Raw genomic sequence first — 12,518 nt, 5'->3', positions numbered from 1 at the left:
CCTGATGTGTGTGTTATGGGCTGTGGTCAAGGACTGCTTTCCTGTCCAGATTCCATGTGATTATCTCACTGTCTTGTACCACGTTCCAGACACATTTAGTGCAGCGAGTTATGGTTGTCCTGATGTCACCATGGAAACTTAACTGCTACAGAGGGAGACTGGAACAAGGCCCTAATGGTCTTGAAAACCACAAAATGTATCCCCAAGAAGGGGCTAGTGCTGTGGATTTCCACATGATTTTTTTTTTTTTTTTTGAGACAGAGTCTCACTCTGTCACTCAGGCTGGAGTGCAGTGGAGTGATGGATCTTGGCTCACGGCATCCTCCACCTTCTGGGTTCAAGTGATTCTCCTGCCTCAGCCTCCCAGGTAGTTGGGATTACAGGCACATGCCACCATGCCCGGCTAATTTTTATATTTTTAGTGGAGACACGGTTTCACCATATTGGCCAGGCTATTCTCAAACTCCTGATCTCAGGTGATCCACCCACCTCGGTGTGTTCTTTTTTTCATTCAATTTGTCCAGAGCATTCTCGGGTGTATATTTACCTCCCTCCCCAATTTTGCAGAGGAGAGAACTGAGGCTTAGCATGTGTTTCCTTGCAGATTGTAGACTTCTTCTCCAAAAAGGAAGGGGTGCTCATGTCAGCCAGGGCTCCAACAGGCAAAGCTGGCCTATTGGCACACACTGTGGAGCACAGAGGAGGCACCGCTCCCCTGGGACTTCCTGAGCACCCATGGACTGCAAAATCTATTAATGTATTTTTGTTCCTTGATGTCTTCAACAGGTATGAGGTAGTATCTCATTGTAGTTTTGATTTGCATTTCCCTGATGATTAGTGATGTTGAAGAGATCAAGACCCAGATCAGACCAAGTCCTAGATGAAGACATCAAAGAACAAAAATACGTCAATAGATTTTGCAGCCCATGGGTGCTCAGGAAGTCCAGGGGCTCTTTGGTACTTTAAAAACTACCACCGCTTTTTTTTTTTTTTTTTGAGAGGTACTAATCTAGCTAGTCTTTTTATTACTCCTGCATATTGTGAGGGCAAAGTGACTATATTTTCTTTTTATAGTTTGGGAAATCTAGTGAGTATGGAGAAAGGGGCATTTAGGACTGGCCCAGAAAGTCAGAGGCAGGAGCCAGTTTGCCCCATTTTGAGTCGTGTTTGGCCAAGGTGAAAGTCTGCCTCTGCCCAGGGACCCTAGGGGTGAGAGACTGAGTTTTTCTTTGTTCTCACTGGACTAAAGAACTGAATGAGAGGCACAGCTGGGGGAATGAAGAGTGCAAAGGTCAGGGGAGGTCGTCTTGTCCAAACCATTTGTCAATAAGGACTCAGTCCCAGGGAGGGGAGTTGACTTGCCCAATGTCAGAGAGGATGCTGTGATGGGGTGGGGCCTAGAAACCCAGATGCCTGCTTTCCTTCCTCACTTGTGCTTTTCCTTGTCTTACTCAACACATCGCAGGCATTTATCTATGTGCAGTCTGCTGGGTATCTATTGTTTTTTTTTTTTTTTTTTTTTTTTTTTTGCTGTCACTCTGGTGTCCTTGTGATTGATGCTACCACCACCCTGTAAAGGAAGGCATGATATGATTCAGATAAACTTTTAATAGGCAGGTCATACAAATGCTCTACTATTGGTACCATTTATAGAACAGTCATTGCAGGTATTGTGCAAGCTGCTTTAAGTAGCTACATAGTGTTTAAGCCTCATAACTCAGAGAGGCAATTATTAACCTCCCCAGTGTACCGATAGAGAAGTAAAGCAACTTGCCTAGGGTCACACAGCAGGCAAGAGGCAGAGTAAAGTTGATTTACCATCCATATTCTTCAGCTGTTATACTATATCGCTGCCTGCCATTGCAGGATAAGGAAGATTCTACCTCAGAAGCAGCAGCAAGCCACATAAATAAAGATTGCCACCTGCTCACCCTAAACCTTTGTGAATATTTGGTTCTCTGGAAAAATAAGGTTGCTCAGAAATAGGCCTAGATGCCATCATAGCTAAGGCTGCCGTGTGTCTGACATTGACGCAAAAAGTAAAAGATAAAATCCAGTTAAGTATATTATTTTGAATATGAAATAACTGAGTGTTTTGAAATTTTCCTTGTCAATCCATCTAGTCACTGGGCTAAAGTTTTTCACATGCTTGGCAATGTTCTCATTTGCACAGACTCTCCTTGCCTGAGCTTTCCCCCTTGCAGGAGAGTGTGACAGAAAGGAGAGATGAAAGTTATTTTTAATTTGGCCACTGAACAAACATCCAAGTATTCTCTTCCAGCAGCTAAGCCTATATGTTTTCTCAACAGGGTATTAATTACCTGGCTCTGGGAATGGCCAGACAGGCTGTTCTGGCTGCCCTGCCAGTCTCATATGCAATTGCTCCTGCACCCAGCAGGACTCAGAGACTTCAGCAGGGAGCATCCTCTCTCTCAATAAAGTCAGACATAGGTACTGGGTAACTTGTTAAACACATTTATTGATTTCTTGACAGTAACCAAACACAGTGAGTGACCATTATAAACAAGAAAAGAAAGGCATTCGTTTGTACTTTGTGAGATCTGGCTGCACCTGGAGAGAAAAGATACCCCTTTCCCAGGAACTTACAAGGCAAAGTGCATTCCTTCACGGGAGCATCACAGGGGGGCATGGCAGTTTTGAAACGCAAGAAATCTGTCGCCTGCTATCTCAGGCTGAAGCTCACCTCATGTGAATGATCGAGCCATGGAGTGGAATTAAAGTTATACTTGCTTAGCAAATGCATTCCTGATTGCCACAAACTCAGTAAAAACTGGCTGCAAATGAACAAAACATGTAGATGAAGGAACAAGTGAAATCAAAGAATGCAGTTGCATGGAGCCAGGGCTTAGCCTGTAAGGAAGGAGAATAGACCAAAGCCAGAAAAATGAAATTAACTCGTTAAACACATTTATTGAGCTGGTAACAATAACCAAACACAATGTATGACCTTTGGAAAACAAGAAACAGCAAATGGGTCATTTCTGATCTTGGCAAATCCTACTACAGATATGTGACAAAGAAGGAAATAATTCCATTTCTTTATAGTCTGTGGTGATATATATACAATGTGTAGCTCTTCAATGTCTGTCCTTTTTTTTTCTTTTTAAATTGTTGAGTAAACAGAAGAATCATAATCTAGAAATAAGTGTCCTTGGTCAACTTTGTCCTGCTCACCTGCTACCAGCACCCTCAAAGGATCCTAGGACACTATCTGAAATTACTTGATGCAAAGTCCGTTTGATGCCATCAGAGCTGTATTTTCTCTCTCTTTTGGAAGAATTTTGTATGTACAAAGGCTGAAAAGTCTCATTGGGTAGATTTATTAGTTCAGGAAAACGGTATCAAAATTGTAATCAGGTTAACTGGTTATTTTCTTCTAAGACCTTATGAATGAGACTTTTGTTTCTGAAACTTGACTTCCCATGATGGAGGTTGTAAGAGAGTGTGTGTATGTATGTGCAAGTGCTTGTGTGTGTGTTTGTGAGTGTGTGAGAGATGTATTCCTCTGCCATGGTTTTGCAGACACTTTTCATGAAGAAAGGGCCAATCCCAAGAATGAATGAGGCTTGGGGGAAAGAAGGAGAGAGAAGCAAGAAGGGGGGACATTCTAGGTTACGTCAATTCACAGTTGTAGCATTTCACTGAGGTGGGATTCTTCTTGGCTTTGTTCCCTACTTGAGGAGCCATTCATTTACTGCAGAGAGAGAGAGAGAAAAAAAAATCACACATACAACATAAAATGAGGCATATTCAATTAATTTGCACAGTTTTACGGAATTCCTCCAGAGGGGACGGGACTGTTTTGTAAATGCCTGCTTACTTATGTGCATTTCAACTACCCCCTTCCAATTCTCCATGACCTTCTAGGCCTATACTGACCAACATACTATACATTTAAATTAATTAAAATTAAAAAATTAGTTGCATCATTGTACTAGTCACCCATCCAATGTTCAATAGCCACATATGGCTAGTAGCTGCTGTATTGGACAATGCAGGATAGTAATCAACCTATCATGAAAACATTCCCATTACCACAGAAAGTTCTAGTGGATGACACTGCTCTAGGCCAGGGATGGAAAAACAACAGTCCACACATCTAATCCAGCACAATACCTGTTTTTATAAATAAAGTTTTATTGGAACACAGCCATACCCATTCATTTACATATTATCAATGGCTGATTTCATACAATAATGTCAGAGTGCCACAGAGATTTTATGGCTTCAAAACTTAACATATTTACTCTGTCCTTTATAGAAAAAGTGTGTAGACTCCTGTTGTAGACCATATGCTCTGTGTGGCTAGGGGTCCTATCTGTCACCCATCACCCAACTAACTGACACATACTAGGAACACAATACAGGGGTATTGACTAATGAGAAGAAGCAATGAATGAGTTAGGTATTTACTTTTCTGGTAGTTCTGGCTGGAAGGGAGTGGAAAATATGTAGTTTGGGCACGCAAGTGTATCTGAGAGACAAAAAAGAAGGGAACATGGGGGAAGTAGGAAGAATGAAGTGGAGGATCAAGGAGTAGTGGTGGAGGCTGCTTCTAAAAGCTGTCTGGTAATAACCACAGCCCTCCTATTTGGGGAGCATGTTATTGCTACAAAGGGCCTCCCCATCCAGGCTCTTGTTTGCTTCCTTTAACAAACTGTGAAGTAGATGTCATAGGAACTGTCATGAAGAAGCCAGGTCTAGGGGGTAAACAATGTGGCTGGGTTTGTACAGCTTGTTAGAACCCGGCCCAGGACTTAGATGTCCTGATTTCCAGTCCAGGGCCCTCCAAGACCCCATCGTGCCTCTTTCTACAGTGAATGTTTACCACAATGATTAACAGATGTTTAGTAGTATGCAGAAGGGAAGAGAGAGAGGGCTGGGTGCGGATCACAGAGTTACAGGAGGCAGATGTCACCTTAAATGTCCCCTTTAGTAGGAATAATAACCATTTCTAGGGACATAGCACTGGGCAAAGATACACTCACAAATTATCCCATTGGATCCTAATGGCCTGCCCTTTAGAGTATTTGTTAACCTTCTAGGGAAAAGGGGGTCTTTCTTGCATATACTTAAAAGCTCTAATGCTTTTTGCTGTCCTGTTCTAACAGATAACCTTGGGAGCATCAGCCTTTCTGGGCTCTTCTATAAAATGGCAATAAAAAGAAGCTGTCTTGCTTGATCTACAGGGGTTTTAAAGGTTTCATATGTGTATTTAAAGGTTATATATATATATATATATATCTCTCTCACATATATCAAACCTCTACACCTTGCCATCTACCTACCATCCATCCATCCACCCACCCACTTACCTACCTACCTAGCTACCTAGATGCGTTCATACAGATGTCTATATCACATATATCAAAACTTAAGACCTTCACCACCATGCAAATGGAGCGTGATGGTTATTGTCATTTATAATCATCATTCCTATGATGGAAGATAATGCCAGGCCTTTAAGAACAGGTCTAAGCAGAGAGACTGAGCTCTGGCCTAGATCCTCCACGCTCTGAGCCACCACACCCACCTCTATACTGAAGCTTCTGGGCTCGGTTGTTTGGACAGTCCTTCCCCTGTAAACTGAAGTTGATATTGGTGCGGATGCAGCGGTTGTTGAGTGGCTGGACAGGCCTGAAGTTGTCACTCATGCTCAGAAAGATCTGAGATGGCTGGTTCTGGCTGAGCAGGCGCAAGGAATGCATCTGAGGAGAGAGAAGTAGCTGTGAGATCCAACCATCCTCTTAAATGCACTAGGGAAGAAATAAGACCACAGAGACTGTGGCCAAGCTAGGTGGTATCAGCTGTATGAGGAAAGGGCTGTATAAGCCCCACAGAATCCCTTTTTTCCATGGGTTCAGTTGAGCTGAAGGCCCACTATGCCTCCGTGCATGAAGCCAGCCCTGCTTCTAGCTTACTAGCCTATGTATGCCTCTGAACAAGTCACTTTTGCGCTCTGTCACCCTCAAATGCAGCATCCATATAAGGAGGAAATCTGGTTAGGTTTCTCCAGGGTTCGTTCGTTCTTTGATACTCTTTGGTTCAATAACTCCATGACTCCCACATAGTATTACCTGGATCATAGTGACTGGTCCGTGGGTCAGAGCTAAACTAAGCTGGACCAGTTTGGTTTCTTTTCTGTGAGACTATGAGGGCCACGTGGCTGGACTGTTTGCAGCCGTGTTCTGCCACAGGACTGTGAGGCCAAAGAAGACGGTCTCTAGCAGGAGAGAAGAATGAAGTGAATGTGTGGTGACAAGAGGACAGCAGAGAGAAAGCACTTCTGGGGTTCCCATTTCAGTGAATTTCTGATGTCAATTTCTGATGTTAAATTCTCTAAGATGCCCCTGTGGCTCTCGAATAAATGCTTTTTCTAAGCTTAAGCGGGGAGTTACTGTTGCCTGTCACCTAGTGAGTCCTCATCAATACAGATGGGATAAGGAATTTCAAATTGTTCAGATGGTTGTCAGGTGGGAACACATATCCCATCAAGGAGATTGGCTTCTGCTTCCTTTGCTCATCTCTCCTTTAATTTGTTATAGACTCCCACAGTCGTAGAATGTCAGAGCTGGAGCGAACTCATGTAATTTATCCCCCTCTCAATAAAGAAGAGGAGTGTTCATTTCATAGAGGTGGGTGACAGGCCTGAAGAGCACAATAAGCTGTGTAGCTGAGCTCACACAGGAGGACCCATCTGCCTTCCGTCAAGTTCTGAGGAGTACTAACTCTGCGAGATGATCCAAAAAAACCCCACATTCAAATATGTGTGCGAAACGCTACATATCATACCACTTCCTCTTGAAGACTGACACATGTATTAGCACTTAAGGACCCCAGAAGTCCTTCAAGAATGGAATCTATTTAACTTTTTAAAACCCAACTTTTTCAAATGCATGATGACATCTTCCATTTTGCTGGCTTGCTTTCTGAACACTGTAGTTGTAGAATGCACCCTGGGAACTAATGGCTGTCTTTTCCCACTGAGACAGGTGAGATGCTTCTATAATTAGCTCAGGCTAAGCCTTTTGGATGCTGGCTCTTTAAACCCAGGCATATGGGTTGAATCGTATACCCCTGAAATTCATAAGCTGAAGGTACTGGTAACCCCCAGTAGCTCAGAATGTGACCTTATTTGGAAAATAGTCATTGCAGATGGAATTAGCTAAGACAAGCTTATTGGGGGTAGGCTTTAATGCAATACAGAAGGTGTTTTTATAAAAATGGGAAATTTGGACACAGAGCCTCAGACACAGAGAAAACACCTTATAAAGATGGAGGTAGAGGCTGGGTATGGTGGCTCACGCCTGTAATGCCAGCACTTTGGGAGGCCGAGGCAGATGGATTACCTGAGGTCAGGAGTTCAAGACCAGCCTGGTCAACATGGTGAAACCCTATCTCTACTAAAAGTACAAAAATTAGCCGGGCGTGGTGACATGTGCCTGTAATCCCAGCTACTCAGGAGGCTGAGGCGTGAGAATCGCTTGAACCCAGGAGGTGGATATTGCAGTGAGCCGAGATCGCGCCACTGCACTCCAGCCTGGGTAACAAGAGTGACACTCCATCTCAAAAAAGAAAGAAAAAAAATGTAGGTAGAGCTTGGGGTGCTGCTTTTAAATACCAAAGCACACCAAAGATTGTCAGCAAACCACTAGAAGCTAGGGGAGAGGCATGCAACAGATTGTTCCTCACATCCCACTGAAGGAAGCAATGCTGCCAACACCTTGGTCTTGAACCTCTAGTCTCCAGAACTGTGAGGTGATAAGTTTGTATTGGTTTAAACTACACAGTTTGTGGGACTTTGTTATAATGGTCCTAGTAAACTATTAGAATAGGCATTCCACAATTCAGTGATTTTTTTTTTTTACATCATTCTTTTCCTTTAGCTAAAGGACCAGAGAGAAACTCACCTGCATCCTGGTTATATAGACAGGTTTGTTCATTATGATCCAACTTGCTGTCTCATAGCAGGGTGGGATAGTCATCGACCCATCATAAGTGATGAAACTAGAGGTCTCTGGATATAGTTCCTCTATATTAAGCCCCTGTAGTAAATATGCATCATCTAGAGAAGGAAAGAAGATTTAAAAATTAGGTTTCTTGAGAAAGGGATGGTATTGCTGACATATATACATACATACATATACATATATACACACATATATACATGTATACATATATACACATATACATATATACACACATATACATGTAGACATATACACGTACATAGATACATATATACACATATATACATGTATACATATATACACACATATATACACATACACATATATATATACACATATATACACACACACACACACACACATATATATATCGGGGCCAACATAATAAGTTAACATCGGATATCAGCATTTGTCTCTGACTGCCTCTTAAATCCCTAATACGTGTCAGGCACTAAGCCAGGTATAGGTGAGTAGGAAATAATTAAGTGAATGCAGAAGGCATCATAGAGACACTGACCTAAATCTGCACTGGGCCCAAGAGAGGCTGTGAGTTTTGTCTGGGGCGGGGGTGCGGGGGACTGAGGAAGGAATGAATTGAGGAGTTGACTTCAACTGCATCTTTAACAGCAGAAGGTGATCAGTGTGTAGCTGGCAGTGGGGTAGGGTGTCAAGGCCACTGTAGACAGAGCAATGCTAGAAAAAGACCCAAGGCAAGAGTGGTGTGTACTTGGGGACGAACGGAGTGTGAGCTGCAGGGGGACATGGAGATGCAAGGGGAGGGAGGGCTGCTGTGAGAAATGTGGCTGGTGGGGTCAGCACAGGCCACACCAGAAGGTCTTTCCAGCGCTACTGGGAGTTTGGGCTTCATCCGGAGGCAATGCGGAACCACTGAAGGGTTTGAAGCCAGGGAGTTGCATGATCAGATCTGCACTTAATGAGGCTTGCTCTAATGGTGGTTTGGCCTGAAGATTAACATATTGAATAAGATAAGGAAGCATTCGGCACATTTTTGTTAAAGGTCAATGTGATTTGCTTAACCAAGCTTGCACGGGGAACACATTGCGTACTCTAGCATGCTGTTATTATTGCATTTTATTTTATTTGGGGTGGTGGGGAGAAGTGAAGAAGTAGAAAGAGAGGCATTCCAGGCATGACTGGAGTAAATAAAAGGAACATGTTTTGTTTCTTTGAAACTATAACCAGCCTTTGTGCTGCACCTATATTTGTGGAAAATATTGGGGGCCGAGGTGTGGTATAGGCTAGGAGCAAGAGGCAAAGGTTATGCTCAGGGATTTCTTACACACAGCAAGTTTCCAAAACACCATAGTGCTGATACCCCAGACTACATCCACTGAGGTCCTGCCAGGAGATCCCTCGTTGTCCACTCCCTCTCCAAGATGCAACAGTCATCAGAGGACATAGGCAGCTTCTGCTGTCCTGACATTTTCATTCCCCACTGTGTTCTTTCTGCAAATCTTGTTAATACCTATACTCTACCTTTTGCCCTTTCTGTATCCTCACACAGCAGAACTTGGAAAGACCCAGAGTGGAGAGAGTGAGCTTTAGACTCACATCTCAGTTGGAGCGGACTTTGCTGCTCACTGTCCATGTATCCTTGGACCCATAAGTAACCATCTGAGCCTCAGTTTCCACATTTGTAATATGCAGATGTTTGGAGTACTTGGCTCATGGGCTTGTTTGAGGAATAAACGGGATCATGCTTCTCAAGCACCTAGCACAAGGTGCGGTCCAGGTTTGTCACATCCTCCTGCCCTGCCCTGGAGGGTCCTTGCCCTGCTTCCCTGGGATAACTACTGTTCCTCTCCTCAAGGACTCCCTGGTTTCCCCAGCTGGGCCAGTGCCCACCTCTTTCACTGTATTTACTGAATTAGCTTGCCAATCATTATTTACCTGTTTGACTGTCCCTACTAAACTGTGCGCCTTCATGGGTAGGGTTTGCATCTTTTATCTCTGAGCCCCCAAATGCCAGCATGAGTCCACCACATAATGGGTGTATAGTAAACACTGCTTGAATGAACGAATGAAATGGTTTCTGCTCAGTGGCTCTGCTTGCCGGCAGTGCTGGGCAAAAGCAAGGGAGAAAGAGATGACATCATCTGTCGGATGAGGGGAAGCATCTCTGAGGTTCCAGTCAGCGTCCTCAGCTTAAATACATGCTGCATACCATCCCCGCCCCCATGTGTCACACCCTAAGACATTAGGGTGAGATTGCCTGCCCTGTTTCCATCTCCCTATGGTATTACCATGTTTCCATACCAAAGACTCCTGTACCTTCATATTAACATTGCTGAGTTGGTGTGCATTTAATGTGTCATGTTTGTTTTCATGACTCATCACGCTGCCTCAGAGGCTGCCATTGAATCAGTGTCTGTCTTTTAGGTATTGGGATTTGAAAGACACTGGCTAAAGTTTTTACATCTTCTTTTCTCTCTATTGAAGCTTGCTTGGTATGTTTGATAGGACAGAAGCAGAAGGACCCAAGAGAAGAACATGAGTAAAACAGAAGTTTTCAGCCCTAATGTCAAGGTATGCTGGGGTGTTTTCCAGGGCTAACTAGGCCGGGAACTAGTTTTTAGTCACATACTATCTTGTCCATGCAGCAGCCAGCAGAAAACCATTGTTTGGTTCTTGTCAGCATTATCGTCTGGGCATTATAGACAGAAAGGAGACTGAGAACCAATATACCAGAAGGGCAATTCTTCTCTCTAAACTTCCATGGCTCTATTCATGAGTAAGGATGGCAAAGATCTAGAGGGGGTCAGAGTTGTTTGTGAACAAAGATGCAAATCTGGGGTGAAGCTCAGAGGCCGGTGGGAGTGATCCTGCATGCCTCTGCTTGCTTTAAGGATGTTTATTGGTGGAAGTGAGGACAGATGTTCAAATCAAGTTTCATGAATAGTTTTACAGAGAGGTTTCTCTACCTATCCCCTTTTTCTGTCTCTCTCTCTCTCTTTCATCTCTCTCTCATATCTCTATCAGCTATTTACCTGTCATATGAGAAAATAGCTTATAAAGGGCAAATCCTAGATGTCAAGTCAAGAGTCCTAATTCAAGTCTGAGTTCTAATGGTAGCTTTGCCAGCAACTCATTCTTCCTTCATGGAAAAGAGTGTAACCTCTTATTTGAGGGTACCAGACAGTCCTGGAAAATTGCATCTTCAAGTATTAGGATCCAAAAACATCTTTCAACATAAATAAGCTTGTTAGCCAAATTTATCTTAGGCAGGTCAAATTTTTGTATGACAGTGTTGTAATTTTGTATGTGTTGGCTATATCTTTACAGTAAAGGAAGACCCCTTGGATCTTGGATAATCAATAAGTGTAGAATATATGTGTGTAGTTTATCACCCAATTTTATTATTTCAAATGACTGCAGAAGTTGACAGCTGAACCTTTGGTTTTTTGACATGTTCTTGATGAACCTGTGATTTATCTTATACTGAGTTCTTAGTCATGGTTACAACTCCCAAGCTGACTTTTTCTTTTTGTAGGAGATGTACACTGTGATAAAACGCCTAGGACCACATGGGGTGGGTGGGGGAAAACTTTCCCTCGGTCTGAGCTTTTTTTTTTTTCAGTCTGCATTTAACAGGCAGCCTCTGTGAAATGCATCGTGCTTACTCATGTGGACCACTGATGAGATTTAATATTGCCTGGCTTCCTGCTTATGAAGTTCCCATTCAAAGAGAACTATTCCAATGAGAACAAGGCACGGCAGTTTCAGAGATCAATACTGGACTAGTTCCTGATCAATATGGAACTATTTGGCAATTTTCTCATATAGAATGACATTTCCTCTTGTAATCTGAGGCAAATTCAACTGAAATGAAAAAAGGCAATTACTAAAGAATGAAGTAATATGATATTTTGTTTTACACAAACAATAAATGAAAAAAGGGGCCTCTGAGAATTGGATTCATGGAGGTGAGCTGCGCCTGTTCTGTTCCTTGCTGACATGAGTAACTACTTAGATTGCAACATGGAAAGTGGTGTGCTGCATTTCGCATTCTGTGAAAACATTTCCAAAGCCGTTCCTTTGAAATGAGAGTACAAGTTCAATTAAGCATAGAGAAAGGCACCAGGAGCAATATGCTTAAACTCCTTGGTCATATTTCATCACATTTAACACTGCGTCCCTCTGAGGAGCGGCGCATAAAACACTTCCCAAAGAACTGAGAAGTTTAAGGCAGTTCCAAGTTAGTCTGTCCTGGCCTACACATTCATCTTTTAGCTGAATAGAATATCTGGGGGTTGGGGGAGGTTATAAAGTTATAGCGGGTAAAGCAAAGTTATAAACGGGTAAGACTGAAAAAAATGCTTTAAGGGGCTTGTGCCACGTGTTAAAACGCTGTATTTGAAAGCTCTCCTCCAGATGCCTTCAGTGGTGTGGTTTTATTTCCTTAGAGGAAATACTTTAAGACAATAGCCCTATCTCTTTTTTTTTCTTATTTTTTATTTGAGATGGCGTCTCATTCTGTTGCCCAGGCTGGAGTGCAGTGGCGTGATC

General features: G+C 42.9%; 1 protein-coding gene across 1 annotated transcript in view; it reads right to left on the bottom strand.

Moving 5' to 3' along the window:
* Positions 1–2,462: 2,462 nt before the first annotated feature.
* The window catches only part of CA10 (carbonic anhydrase 10), a 535,127-nt gene continuing 525,071 nt past the window's right edge, over positions 2,463–12,518 (bottom strand). The window contains 3 exon segments of the mRNA NM_001266383.1: positions 2,463–3,715; positions 5,555–5,729; positions 7,932–8,086. Coding sequence (NP_001253312.1) covers positions 3,693–3,715; positions 5,555–5,729; positions 7,932–8,086 — 353 coding nt within the window. The 3' untranslated portion in view covers positions 2,463–3,692.

Source organism: Macaca mulatta, chromosome 16, assembly GCF_049350105.2.
Source record: "Macaca mulatta isolate MMU2019108-1 chromosome 16, T2T-MMU8v2.0, whole genome shotgun sequence".
Classification (NCBI taxonomy): Eukaryota; Metazoa; Chordata; class Mammalia; order Primates; family Cercopithecidae; genus Macaca; species Macaca mulatta.
Note: the sequence above shows the minus strand (reverse complement) of the source record. Positions and strands in the feature narration are given on the sequence as shown.